The 15,464-nt window shown below is 36.6% G+C and overlaps 1 protein-coding gene across 3 annotated transcripts in view; it reads left to right on the top strand.

Annotated features, from left to right (window-relative positions):
- Window positions 1-15,464, top strand: part of fhod3a (formin homology 2 domain containing 3a) — a 113,477-nt gene that overhangs the window by 15,103 nt on the left and 82,910 nt on the right. For all 3 annotated transcript variants that reach the window (XM_028461955.1, XM_028461954.1, XM_028461953.1), the window contains exon 3: window positions 5,089-5,156. In XM_028461955.1, coding sequence (XP_028317756.1) covers window positions 5,089-5,156 — 68 coding nt within the window. The remainder of the gene's footprint in view (window positions 1-5,088; window positions 5,157-15,464) is intronic.

Genomic DNA, 15,464 nt, shown 5'->3' with positions numbered 1-15,464 from the left:
CTACAGTAAAGATATTAAGTTTGTTAAAAAGGAAAACAATCAAGGCATTGTGGATGGTTGTAAACTAAATTGTCCATCCAACCAGCTTCACTTTTTATGTTGCGTTTACTTGTCAGTTGATAATTAACATAGTTTTTATTCTTTATCGTCAAATTAGTCACTCAATAAAGAGTCGTAGATGAAAAGTCAAGTTAGTTATTGAAGACAAAATTAACACTGATACAGATGTATCTGGAATGTTGGGAATTTTTTTCACGTTACGGTACTTAAGTGTTTCATTTTTCATGGTATTTAGGTCTGAAAATAAATTACCAAGGTCCATAATATCTTTGTGATATTATCATGGAAAACATACTCAAAGACACAGAAACCAATGTAAATGTATTATCTAAGAAAATAAACATAGAAACAAGAAACAAAAACTCAATTAAATACATTTGATAGCTAATAGCTAGTACACTGGCCAAAATATAACAGAGCTATAAAGGGACACTATGTTGAAAATACATAAAACAAGTTTAGAAATATAGTCTAGAAAATAAATATGTGTACACACTTCGGAAAATTCAGCTAACCGAATCTTTTGAAATTATACTTTGTCCTTTGCAGCAATCTTAGCATGTTAGCATACTGCTACACGAACTTAATGTATAATATTTGCCAGCTAGCAGACTAGCTCGATTTACTGTAAACTATGTATTTAGCAAATAAATTCCTAAATCATGTTGAGCTGTTAACAGTTCAATTTATTAGCATTAGCTTGAAATGAAAATGCTCCGGGCACTGTTTCACAAAGGTACTTTACCAATAGCTTTAGCTGATAGCTAAAATAATTTTACTTTGCGTACACGAACTGTGATGTCATGAAATTGTAGACTGGACAGCTGTTGTTAACTGGCTACATATAGATGACAGTCGGTGTCTGCTGAGAATTGTGCTAATCTGTTTTGGGGCGGCGGCTTGATAAGTGATGGCGGGTCTACAGCGCACAGTTGTTGCTTGTGTCTGTTTGTTTGTGTGCTCGTTTCCACGAGGACGTTGATTTGTACACGTGACAGAATGTATTTGTGTTGTGTGTTTGAGAGGCTTTTAGACAAATGATTGGCAGGTGAATGAAGTCCACTGTGTGTGTTTAGAAGTGGCTGAGAAACTGGTCAGGTTGGAGGGGTCTGGTGTCATCTACAGAGGGTCACTTTGTCTAGACTAACTGTTGGTACTGAAGGGATTCCACCATTTTTGTTTCCTATTTAGAAGAATGTTCCCACGGATCCTTAAAAAGTCTTAAAAGGCATTAAATTCATGAATTTAAAAATAAGGCTTTAATTGTCATTAAAATTTCTTAAATCAGTGTTTCAAAAGTCTTACATTTTAACACATAAGTATGATTTTATGAATTGTAATTAGTGTTACATTTCAAAATAAATGCTAACATTTGTTTTTTTTTTAAAATAATTTACCGTAACGTTGCACAATTACGACAGCAGAACCAACTACAAAACTGTGACGTGCTTGCAGCAGGACTTTCAACAATGTGGGGAAATGTAAATTTAACAAAAATGGCCTGTCCATTGAAGATTGTTCATAATGGTTTTTATTTTTTGTATTTGTGTTGTTGTTTTATAGATGTCTGGCTATTTTTGTAGTGATTTTGTGTGTTTTTAGAGTTATTTTGATTATTTTAGTCTGTTTTATTTGTCATTTTGTGTTTACTTTGTGGAATAAATAAAACCTAACCCTATGTAATTAATGTGGCATTTTTCCCCTCATTTCTGTTTACTGTGAAGTTGGTCTTAAATTTATTTTCAAATGGCAATAAAAATTCTTAAAAAGTCTTGAATTTAATTTGACTGAAGCTGTAGGAACCTTGGTTATAAACCTATACAAATCTGTCAAAGAGATCAGCACTTTAAAGGGTTGTGTGATTTTACAGAATTTTTTGATTTTTTTTCCAAAGCTGAAATCTTTTTGGAGGTCTCCATTTTTCATTGCCTACAGATAAAGAGTCAGAATCCCAAAAACTTTCCTATAATTGGCATTTGGCATAAGCTTAAAATAAGTACACCCTAAAACCACTGTTTTCTGCTGAATACATATATGATTAGGTATGAATTAATGTAATTTATTGATTGTAGTCCCACTCTTCACATTTTATTTTGAGTATTTAAATTTAGAGTTTTTAGTTAAATGTCAGAGTGACTGCCCTCTATGGGTTGAACGCTTGCTTTTGCAATTTAATTTTGACGCCTTTTTGGATCAGTGACATCACTAACCGTTATTGTTGGGAGGAGGGACTGTTTTCCTCCTTTCAGCTCTGAGTGAGCATTGATTGACAACTCCATGCAGAACTGTGGAGCACTGTGGGGGCGGGGCTGCTGTGACTGGGCGTGTCTTAACTACTCCAGGAGCAACAATAATCAAGGCATTTTTTAAATTTCCCTGCCCTCTATGGTTTGAAACCCGGTTATTACAATTGATTTTTACTATTGGCTGAGAACAAGATCATGTGACATTTTGGGACCATCTTGCATCACAAACGAGCACTGTTAGCCCCGCCCCTTTTATAAAACCTAGCACCTGTGGGCTCTACAATCAGTGGTGAGTAGGTAGGATTGAGAGAAGAGTGAATGGAGAGGTATATTGACTAATGAGTAGCTAGTTAACATTGCATAGATTATTCATTGGAGATTTTATAGTAAAGACTGGGCGTGTCTTAACTGTTCCAGGAGCCCCACCCATAATCAAGGCATTTTTTGAATTTACCTCCTCGTGCAGGTCAGGAGAAAGCAGGGGTTTAGATACTCTTTAATAAATTTTGACCAAATTTGACCTGTTTCAAAAATTGAAAAATCCTTATCTCTCAATATTGGTGAAATTTCATAACATTTTACAGGGTTATGTTTGGTTGGTTCCTTAATTACCCCACCAGGTTTCATCTGGATTGGATCTGGATTGCACATTTCAACGTGATTTAAAAAAAAATATGGTAACACCCATACATTTGGACCTACTATATTGTTATTAATGGGGAAGGAATGAACATGGTACCATGATCAGGACCACTGATCCAGATAACTGCCAATATCTGAAAAAGAGGATAGTTGGGGCTAGTGTTCTCTGAGAGCTCTTATTGAGTTTGCTGGTTGTTTCTTCTGGTTATAGTGAACAATCCAGGTCTACTTATGCCATATTTAGAAAATATAATATCTATATTTTAATACGCTACCCACTGAAAGGTTAAGTTTAGAAAGACTGTTGTTTTGTACAGGACTTTCACTGAGAACTAATTTTTCCCACAGAGTAAGATTATATGGTGTAATATGAGCTTTGTTTGGACATCATTCACCACAGCTGACGGTAAACAAAGTTCTCTTGTGAAAAAGACGGCTTAGCTTTCATAGAAAGTGAAGGGTACAAAGGGAAGTGAAGTGCTGTGTTTTGCAACTCTACGATCTTCATATCGGAGTATTAACACCAACATCATATCTGTATATGCTTAATGTGTGGACTAGCATGTAACAATTGAACAATATTTTTCTTGGTAAATAAATAAAAAAGGCCTAAGTATTTGCTTTGAATAACTTTTCCACACTGGGTATCATCTGAAATTGTACCAAAATGGAAAATCTATCAGTAAATTGATATATAATATGATATAATTGAGCTGTATTTCTGAGCAAAGCAGATAACACAAAGGAAAACCAAACCGTGTGTTTTGGTTCAAACGTGCCAGATTAGTTCTTTCCCTTCTACGCTTGTTCTTATCAGGATGTTGGCGACAAGTGTTGCTGATTAGTCCCCAAAGTTTGAATAACACGAAGAGACAGTTTGCTCTTTAGAATGGATGCCTTCAAGGAAATGTGCTGCTTTGGTATGACCGGCACAGAAATGTGGATTTGTGTGTGTAAAGCATCCATGTGTTGTGTCTAGTTAGATCCAGCTGTCAGTCCTCAAATCTAAGATATGTATCAGTATATATATATACAGTATATAGGGGTGGAAAAAAGGAATGTACGCTATTTTTCCTCTGCATTATTTCCATTTTTTCAGTTGTTTGCTGGTATGAAATGTATGAATATCTGGCAACGCTTTATAATAACTTCGTTATAAGTAGTTATTAGATCATTAATAAAGTGTTAGTTAATGATTCATAAATTGCTTGTTGAATATTTGCTAACAGTTTTTATAACTGTGTCTTACAGATAGCCAATAGGTAACTGACAAGCTGTTACTTAACAATTTATAATTTACATGTTAACTACAGTGGGAAAAATAAGTATTTCATACACTGCAGATTTTGCAAGTTTTCCCACTTCCAAAGACTGGAGAGGTCTGTCATTTTTATCATGGGTACACTTCAACTATGAGAGACAGAATATCAAAAAAAAATTCTACAAAAACAAACTTTTTACTTGAACAGGTATCTTTACGTGAGCACGCAATAAAAATAATAAAAAAATACATTGTACATTGAATGATTTTCAAATAATTAATTTTAATTTTATTGCATTAAATAAGTATTTCATACAATAAAAAAATGGAACTTAATATTCAGTATAGAAACCTTTGTTAACAATTACAGATGTCAGACATTTCCTGTCATTTTTGACCAACTTATTCAACTTTATGTACGTTAATAAATGAGGAATAGTTGCAACTTCAGAATAACATCCCAATAACGTATATGAAGTTTTAACTGATATTTAATAAGCCTTTAGTAAGTAGTTTAGTAGTAGTAGTTCTGTTACTAATTCATAAGGTATAGTTATACATCATCAACATATAGTTAACATCTGATTAATAAATTGTTAACTAACAGCTTGTAAGTATTTATTAGCTATCTATAAACCACAGTTATAAATCCTTAACAAACTGTTAGCAAATATTCAGCGAAGTATTTATAACAGTCTATTAATGATCTATTAACTACTTTTAATGTGTTATTATTATAAAGTGTTAACAAATATCCTTTTTAGGACTGATTTGTTTTAAAAATGCTAAGAAAAACATATTTATTTAAATTTTAGCCACTTATGATGTTCAATCATGTGGGTAAGGATTTAACAACTTTTCCTCCCGTCTCTCTTTTAGATCCAGAGGAAAGAAGCACAGTGTTATTTTGCGGACTCAGCTGACAGTCCGAGTACACGCCTGCATTGGTGAGTGCTGTGTGATAAATTTATGTATGTGCCTAACAGCTTACACACACACATGTTTTGTCCCCCCCCCCCCCTCACATGTTCTGTTCACACCCACACAGTCTAAGTCCTCAGCAACCCCAAGGACAGACATGTTCATATGAATGTCCTGGGATTTGTGTGCTACAGACCTCCCACTCACAAATGTGTGTCAAATCTCTCTGAATTTAACTTTGTAAAGTCATCACGTTGTGCTTCATTATGAATGTGTGGTGGGAGTCGAAACATGTTGAGTAAAAGAAGGAGAGAAGCGACGATTTGTGTGTACGTGTTAACGGTATATGTTATCTACCTTCTGGTAAAGTCTTTACTGCTTGGTCACCCCTGAGTAGAGGAATTGGGGTGGGAGATGTTGGTGTTATTAGTAGGGCTGTAGTCAACCAAGGAAATGGTTGGTCGACCAAGACTATGGCACACGTAGTGATTAATCGACCAAAAAAAAAAAAAAAAAAAAAAAATCAGAGAATAAATGAGCAGGTGCAGAGGAGGAAGAAACAGAGAGACAAATATTTTGTTTTGGCGTTTTGTGGTGCCAATTTGCTTTTAAACACAGACCATTTATGATATGAACCTTGAATAAGGTTCATATCATAAAGCAAAAGTGAAACCTAGAGGTCCGACAGACATTATGTATTTATATCCATGCTCGACCTGAAACCGACAATTAAAACCTATTTTTTTCCTCATACAAATGACATATTTTTACTTTTGATTTAGTGATTAGCCTGCTTTTATTAATAAACTGTCGATGTCAACATCAGATCAGCACACAGGGAAACAAACGCACGTCAAACACAGGTGCACAGTGGATCTATTTACTTATTCCATGTATCAAATATAAGTAGAATCCATGTTCTTGTGCAGAAAAAGGATTGATTTACCAATGGATGCTTGTGCTTCAAGCCTGTCTTAATTTGTTCCCTCTCTGCTCTGAGGACAGCGCACTGACAGCTGAAGTGCAACCCTTTTTTTTTTTTTTTTGCTTTGCGGCTCGCACTTACACAGCTGTTGCTGGACATAGAATCATGTTTATGCATTAGATAAATTATATTTGATATTTAATCCTAATCACCTATGTAAGCGCATTGCATTTTTTTTTAAATAGTAATGAAACTGATACCATTGCTCTTGGTCAACCACGACGACATCGACCAACGACCAAAAGTTGGCAGCCCTAGTTATTAGGCGGTTAAGGAGAAGATAATGGTGACACAAAATCTGAATTATTGTGTCGACCAGGCAAGAAGAAAGAAGTGATTGCAAGGAGAGGAATAGAAAGGAAAGTTGGGGATACTAATGTGGTGTGAGAGTTTAAAATGAGTGTTTAAAGCAATACACAACCCATCACCAGTTGTAGGGTAGTTACTCAAAAAAAGTAATTCATTACTAGTTACTTGTTAATTCTGTAAAGTGTAATGAGATCACTTCATTACTTATACTTTACTTTTTCATTTCTTAATTTGCCGTGTAAATACATGGACAACGTAACATTATAACCATAACATCACTTAGCCTAGCTCCGTGGTGTTTATGGATTTTATTGATCGATTATTGATTAATACCTATAGAAAGGTGGGAGGGTAAGTAGCTTTTTTATGGATGGCCAAATGAGGTTGTGTTTGAAGGTGGGACGTCACCACTGTAGAGGTAGGACTGATGACATCACCACTGAGTCCATCGACTCAGGAGGTGGGGCGTCCAAACAAATTCGACATTGCACACCCTTGAACCAAGCAGCAGCCATGTTGAAACTCTCAGGTCAGCCTGATCCTTAGGGATATTTGAGGAACACACACATCCAGTACACACAGAGATTCCTTGCTTTTATAGAGAGATACTTTATTAATCCCATAACAGGGAAATTTACTTGGTACAGCAGTAAGCAGATAAAAAGAAAAAGTGAAATATACATTAAGTACCAAATCAATATTTATTAATATGAAATAAATATGTGATAAGTGGAGGCTTTGCATAAAATGTTATAATTTAAAAAAATGACTAGACAGTGTGAGTAGAAAGATAGAAAACAACATGTTCAGGTTGTGATGCTGTTGTTCAGTCGGAATGGACCACCTGTTTATTGTAGAAATAAATGTATGTGGCCTGCTCGGTGCACCTTCTTAAATATAATATGATACTCTGGTTTGTATTTTTTTTAATTACTGTTTTCTGATGAGTTTCAACTGAGTTTCCATCCACATATGAACTCACCTCCTTACTGCCCCATGTAAGTCATTTTTACTGTAACAACTACTGTACAATTACACTACGAACATTGAAAAAACATTTAAATCCACATTTATTATCATTTGTTTAGCCAAATTCTTTCTTTCTTTCTTTTGTCTTCACCATTATTCTTCTACATGTTCAGCATTCTCCGTACCAATGATAGCAGAGCTAATTCTGGATCCTCGTTTCAGCTCTTCTGATTGGATGAGAAGATCCTGAGGTGAAAGGTCAGCCTGAGTATGGCTGACAAAACATGTTCATGCATCTGCTGTTATATTACAACAGAGTTTATGTGTAGGAGGAACCATTTTATACTGGATGGTTTCCTGCATCATTTAAGTCATCACTCTAAGTAAATGGGTCTCTGCTGACATGCGGGGACTTTATTTTATTTTAATTTTTTTATGAAAATGCAGTGAAAATGATCCCTGCTTGGAGCAGAATATAGAAGTGTATGTTTTCCAAATGAGGAATCCATTAAAGCTGCTAGAGATTAAATTGTTTTTTATCAGATAAATTCATAGTGTAGGCCTCATAGATTAAATCAAAGATCATTTGGTACAAAAAAAGTTGTGAAAGGTTGAAATTGCTGTTTGAAAGTTTGTTTTGATCTCCATTGTAAACACTCTCAATGTGCATTGCATTGTGGAATATAGAAGTGTTTTCCCTTGATTCTTACCATGATTGGCTTGACATGATGTTTGTTCTCTGTATTTTCCATGATATCACCTCACTCACAGGGACATTACATTTCTACTGGATTCATATTTTTCCGTGTAAACCCAAAATTGAACATCCACAGTTTGTGAAAACACCAGAAATGTTTTGGGAGTCACTTTGGCAGAGTTTTTGGAGAATTAAGTAAAAACACTTGTTTGCTTCCATCTACATGACTCCACATCCCACAATGCAATGCACAAAACCTTTCAGACGAGGTCAACAAACGGTATGTTTGCAGTGAAGAACAAGACATTTTTGAGCAATTTCACTCTTCATGCTCATGCACAAGCTTCCGCATCAATGGCTGTCCACCTGCCATGCAAGGTGCATCCATCTCGCTTTGGCAGATGGGCATGTATACCATAGGATTGAATTTCAAACCTCTTCAGCAAAATTAAATATGTATGTGTTTGAAAACTGAAGTGCATAGAATTGTAGGCCCGAAGTAACCATGCAAACTGAACAATAAGTGCTATGTCAACCAATAGGTTCACATCATGAACCTATGTCCAGCTTTCTTCATGCACTACGCAGAGCTACACCCTGGACAGGGTGGCAGTGGATCATAGTTCACATATAAATATTGCTCTTATCCATGGTTGAATGACAATAATCTCCACAAAAGCGGAAGATCTGCAGGGAAGGGCTGAGTCACTTTCCTTCTGCTCCTCTCCAAGGACACAATGAACTGTTTGTATGGCTTTGTGGTTCTCTTTGTATTGACTAGAACTCACTATATCGCGTGAATTAGTGGGATCTCTTGAGACAAACCGCAACAATACATATCACAGATGGAGGCGGGGGGATTGACAAACCGCAGAGCATGGAGACGTTCCGTAGCGGAGATGTTATGGAGAAGTTACGCATCCAGTTGAAATCCGGTGTTGGAAACATAAGCCTCCTGATACCGTTTTCCCTGACATGAAATCTTGGTTATTTTCAGTGGGTTACAGAAATACATCTGTAACCAATCCTTAAACTAAAGCAGGTCTTCTGAAGTAATAGTGTGTCATTCTGATGCATTAAATGAGCCTTTAATCAGAAAGTGTAAGCGAGGGATCCATTTACTTAAGAGATCTGCGGTCCATCCCCCTCTTAGCGTTTACCATTCATTAATCCTCCTAGTCCTTGACCTTCAAATCGCCTCAGAGTAGCAGCTAAAACATTCATTAATGCAATTGCTAACAGTATTATAAGCTTTTATTTTCAACGTACCTCCTGTATCTATCAATTCTGAATATTTGAGTTAGGTGCAAAGGTTTCTCACCTTCATGGTGAATGAAGACACTATAATCAGTTCCTTACAGATCTTTGTAATCTTCCTGCCTTCATCAGCTTACAGGTTTGATTAGGAATGATCAGGATTTCATTGTATTAAGGTCAAATGTCATGGAGATCTTAGAGCTTTTTTCATTCAAGACCTCGAGAGTGAGAATCTAGATCCTGAGTATGAGAACTGTAGCTTTTCTGGTCATTTCTTGGCACATCCAAGGGATGATCAGATTACATCCGGCCTGGCCAGTTTGGAATTAGGAAGACCCTGCAATGTGTGCATGTGACAGTGAAACTGTGACAACATTTATAAGTTAATGAGTTTTTGCTCTAGGCAAGGACTGCCAGTTTAAGCTGCTTTGGTTGGCAATTGAGAGGCCTATCAGTCCTAAGGGTTAGGAATACTTGATTTAATATTTGAGTCTGTTTTTTTGAGGACTAGGTTTGCAAAAAGCACACAGATAGATGTGCTGTTTGTTCACCTGTTGCAAGGGATTTACTGAAATTGCCAACGTAGATGATAGCAGATATCTTACATTTTGAAGGTTTCAGTGAAAAAGGAAAATAAACGTATTCTTCGATTACAGCAAACACATTTAAAATATACCCAAAGAAAAGCAATATGGTAGGTTATGTGTAAGATAGTCAGTGCTGTGGGGAAAAAAAGAAGAAAATCAGGTGAAGTCAAGAAAATATGGAGAAAATACAAGAAAAAGAGCAAAGGAAAATCTGTCCACTACGTGTTACTTACGTCCTCTTCTTACAACATTGCAGCCAGTAAAGCTGACAGTTAATAGTTCCAGCGAGATTCATTTTGTCATCTTTTTAAAAGTGTGTTTTTCAGGACATTTTTATCTTCTGACATGTTTTGACTGTCAACTCGCTGGAACTATTACATGGAAATCAAGTGAAACGTCAAAGGAACCATCAAAGGGGATCAGCAGAACTCCTCTGATGAAGACTGGCAGTTGACACTTAGTATCTTGTCTGAATAAACTAATTCTCAACATAACATACTGTTTAAAAAGAAGACGAAATGAATATCACTGGAACTATTACATGGAAGTCAAGTGAAACATCAAAGGAATCATCAATGGCGATCAGCAGAACTCCTGTGAGGAAGACTGGCAGTTGACACTTAGTATATTGTCTGAATAAACTAATTCTCAACATAACATACTGTTCAAAAAGAAGACGAAATGAATATCACTGGAACTATTACATGGAGGTCAAGTGAAACATCAAAGGAATCATCAATGGCGATCAGCAGAACTCCTGTGAGGAAAACTGGCAGTTGACAGTCAAAACATGTCAGGAGATGAAAATTTCCCAAAAAACCTTGTCTGAATAAACAAAACCTCAACTTAACATACTGACAGTTAGTATCTGGCTGTCAAACAGTCACCGCATTTCAGATCGGTTTGATTGGTAAATCACATTGCGTCAGCTGAATTTCTTTATTTAATTTCTTCGTTTCAATGTTTTGGGCATTATGGCAGTAGGCCTTCTGCTCAGATTGTATATTCATTAGTGCTAAATATTTTTTTTTGTATTATTTTTTGGGTTTGATAGGCACATTTCTTCTTGTTGCCCAGCTTTTGGTTCACTCTATGCTCTCACCGCTCCCAACGGCTGACCACGAGGTCTGCAGTCCTGATGGAGTGTTTCTTTGGGGTTAATTTTAGCTGTCTCCATCGTGGCAGCAGCAGAGTTGTGGATCATGGCTGACGTATGCAGAGAGGTGGCTCAGAGTTGGGGGTTATTCTGAGATGTTATCTTTAGAAAGTGGTGACAGCGCAGCAACACGTGAGGGAGGCAGTACACACTTTAGAAAGCTAATCCAATGTGTGAATTCACATAAACACAAATATATGCACCCAATTTACAGGACACCTGTTGTCTGATTCTAAATACAACTTACTAAGTGATTTAAAAAAAAAAAAAAAAAAAAAAAAAAAAATAGCAAGGAGATGTGTAAGGTCGTTTAACTCCTGATTGCTCCTGAAACTTAACTAAAAAAGAAATACTGATTAATTTTTGTCTCATTAACTGCTTCTAATCCCTTCATAAAAGAAGTTGTGGCCATAATCATAATAATTAGTTGTAAAAATATGTAAACAACTGATAATTCATTTTTGTTTGTTTGTGCTTGTGCGTTTTTTTTTGTCTAAATTGTCATTGTGTATAAGTGTTATCATATAAAAATTGTCATAATTTATTATTATGATATGGTCATTTAAAGTTCATTCAAGTTTCCAGTTAATTGAAAGTTTTGTTGCTAATCCAGAACAGAATGCTAATCATAGTTAATGCATCAAATCATAAACGACGAACCAGATTAAACGTAATTCACGGTTCCAAATAGGAGTGTGACGATATCTTGGTACGGCGATATATCACGATATTTTTTCGCACTATTGAGTATCGATTTAGGAAAAAATAAAAATTTAAATTTTTTAAATTTATTGTATTTTATTTTTTCAAAACTTTTTCTGCTTTTTCACCAAAATGTGCAGGTAGGTCTTCACAGAAATCTTGTCACTGTTTGTTGAAGGAACCAATATATTGTTTACTGGAATATTGCACTATAATGGTGTCACTGGTAAGAAAGACCTTATTTTTTGTTTACAGAAAGCTCTATTGGAGATACTTATTTGATACTGACACTTATTTACAGAAATGTTTCACTAAAATAGTGTCACTGTTCATAGGACATTTTTTCAATGTATTTTCTTTCAGAGATATAAAATAGAAATTTTATTTTTTCACTTAATCTTTTTTTTTTCTTGTTAGGTCATAGATTATTGTAGAATTGATTCCTGACCAATATGTTGATAATTGCAGTATCATCATATCGTGAGATAATCGTTACCGTGAGCTTTGTATCGCGTATCGCATCGTATCATGAGGTACCCAGGTTATTTTCTCAGTTTTAGAGTTCATACACATAGCTATGCTTAGAGCCTGAGGATTGTAATATTTAGGGGGCCAAGCCCCCGGGGCCAGGGAACCTTGTATGTAAGCATACGCGGTTCCTAGGACCAGCGGTGCTAGGAACTCTATTGTAATTGTTCCGATTATTATTGTTACCTTTTATAGTTCCGTTGGTTAAAGTGGTGCTGCAGGCTAAACCGTGCAAGGTAGGGCGGTGCCTTTTGATGGGTGGGTCCAAAACTCCCAGGGGACCTTGGACGCAAAAAAATTACATATATCTGCCAGCAGGTGGCGCTATAACAAAGGTCAACGCGTTTTGGCCCATAACTCCCACACCGTTTGTTATCCACAGATTCCTTGAATAGCACTGAATCACCTGGGCTAGGCAAACTAAAAAAACGACTTTTTCAAACTCCTCCTTGGGGTTTTGTCCAATCAGCATGAAACTTGGCACGTAGAGTCTTCAGTTTGACTTGATCTAAAATTATCAAAATAATTTTTTTCGGGTAAAATATGCGCAAATTATTAACGAGTAAAGTTTTCTAGCTTGCTATAAAAACTCGAACTGGCGCATATCTCGGTCAAATTAAACACCAAATCTGAGATCCTTAGTTGGAATGTGACTGAATGATGTAGGCCACTAGGGGGCTCTGCAAATAACAAATATTTATATCTCTTAAATGGCAAGACCAATTTTTACCAAATTTGGTGGGTATGATCTTGGGTCCCTCCTGAGGCGATATGTCAAAGTGGGCGTGGCTTATTACATCATAACATATAAATAAACAAACATTTATTTCAGCTGAATTATTATGTTGAGGGCAGTAAAATTTACAGGGTAGATATAGAAGACCACACAGACCACCCATCCCAAAAATTGCGCCACTAGGTGGCGCTATAATTGCAAAAACATTTTTGCCTCTAACTTTCACAATTCAATTCACATCTTCATAAAATTTATATCCACATGTTCCCTACATAGAGTCGCATCCTCTGACATAGGTCACGCCTACTCCCACAGCACATTGGTCTTTGTAAGTCACGACATATCAAAAACCTACTTTTTCGAATTCCTCTTTGGGGTTTTGTCCAATCAGCGTGAAACTTGGCACATAGAGTATTCAATCGATTCTGAAGTTTTGCAAAGAATTTTGTTCGGGCAAAATATGCGCAAAATATTAACGAGTTAAGTTTTCTAGCTAGCTATAAAAACACGAACTGGTGCATATCTTAGTCAAAATAAATGCTAACAACACCAAATCTGAGATCCTTGGTTGGCATGTGACTGTGAGGGTATGAGCAAAATTTTAATAATTTACGCCACTAGAGGGCGCTCCAATAATGGGAAATTTATATCTCTTAAGTGACAAGACTGGTTTTTTACCAAACTTGGTGGGTATGACCTTGGGTCGCTCCTGACCCCATACGTCAAAAATATTTGCAATTGGTCAAAGTGGGCGTGGCTTATTACTACATAACATATAAATGAACAAACCTTTATTTCAGCTGAAGTATTATGTTGAGGGCTGTGAAATTTACAGGGTACATATATTAGAGCACACATATCACCCATACCAAAATGTGCGCCACTAGGTGGCGCTATAATGGGTGCAAACACATTTCGGCCTGTAACTTTAACATTTTAAATCACATCTCCCAAAACTTCATATCCACCTGTTCACAGCAAATGGTACGTTGGCCTGTGTTCTGACCCTCGCCTCAAGCCCGTCATCCTTCGTGACGTACTTCTATGGGCTCCGTGAAACCTGGGGGCCGAGTCGCGTGGGAAGGCTTGGCCCCCTTTCATAACTGCTTGCAGTTCTAGTTTGAATTGAATTTATTAGTGTTATTTTATTTTAAAAAGAATTGTACATTTTGACAAACCTTTTTTTTATACAGATATCTTTGTGAAAGATCTTGTCTCTTCCTTTTTAAGTTTATACATGAGATGTTTACTGTATGCAAGGGAACCGCGGCAGAATTTATTACCAAAAATGAACGTGTGGGGTGAAAGTAACTTTTTGAGTACTATTTAATTGAGCTACTTTTTACTTGTACTTCTACTTGAGTAGGACATATATTAGTACTCTTTACACCTCTGCATTGCACGGTAAAAACTGAATATATACATATGTACAGTGACGAAGCTGAAAATTACACCGCTGCATAGGTATTGTAGTCTTTTTTTCCCATGATATCTCTACTCCCCAGTCTCTGCTGAAGTCAAGGAATAGGCAGTGATCCAGTGTAGATTTGGTAATGCTATCTGACAGGTAAAGCTCCTGTAATGAGCGCTACAGCAGGTAAAACAAAGGAGTGGAAGTTTGGAACAAAGGGTCTTGCATGTGTTCTGGAGTCAGCTCAATCTCTTGGCAAACTCTGGAATTTATCCTACGCTGCAGATTTCAGCACCCTCATTATCTATCTCTAATCACCCCCTGCACGTTTTGTAAAGAAGTGGGGGCTAGAGGTTCAGATGGAGTTAACTTTTCCAGTCTTTGATTTCTTCTCTTTTCTGTGTTTCAAACATATCACATCTGAAAACTTCTCACTCCTTTTTGTTCCAGTTTAGTTTTTATCCTGTGTTGATAGACTTTAATGTTATGGAGTTCCATAGCTACTGTATATAAACACTGTAAATAGTTATTTCAGGGATCTTTAGGCATCAGTGAGCATTACGTTGATCAGTTACTGTCTCTTTGTAAATATGGGCTTACTGACAGGGTGGTCTGCAATGTTTTTAAAACAAAAAAAGGCCCACTCTGGTGTTGCTGACTAGGCCATGGTGTTAGTGACAGAAGTCTGGACTTAGGACGCTGCAGAAAAGGAAGACTGCAGCTGGTTCTAACAGCAGTATACTGTGTTGACATCCTCCTGCTGTGGGAGATAAGGCCTGGTAATGGCACGGTGTGACAGGAGATAATTCCTGGTAATGGGTGCCCTGGGAGGGGCAGTAATGCATCCACAGACAGTGGGCCATCTGTGGGTGTGTGGCTGGCAAAGCCATGAAACATTTGGTGGTTTTGCTGGCATGTTTTATACAAATCTTGTGTCCGTGCTGACCTTAGCCAACCTGATTTTTCCTACTTTTTAATCTGCCATGTGCTTTATTTT

This window comes from Gouania willdenowi, chromosome 11 (genome assembly GCF_900634775.1).
Source record: "Gouania willdenowi chromosome 11, fGouWil2.1, whole genome shotgun sequence".
Classification (NCBI taxonomy): Eukaryota; Metazoa; Chordata; class Actinopteri; order Blenniiformes; family Gobiesocidae; genus Gouania; species Gouania willdenowi.
This window is presented reverse-complemented; position numbering and strand designations above follow the sequence as displayed.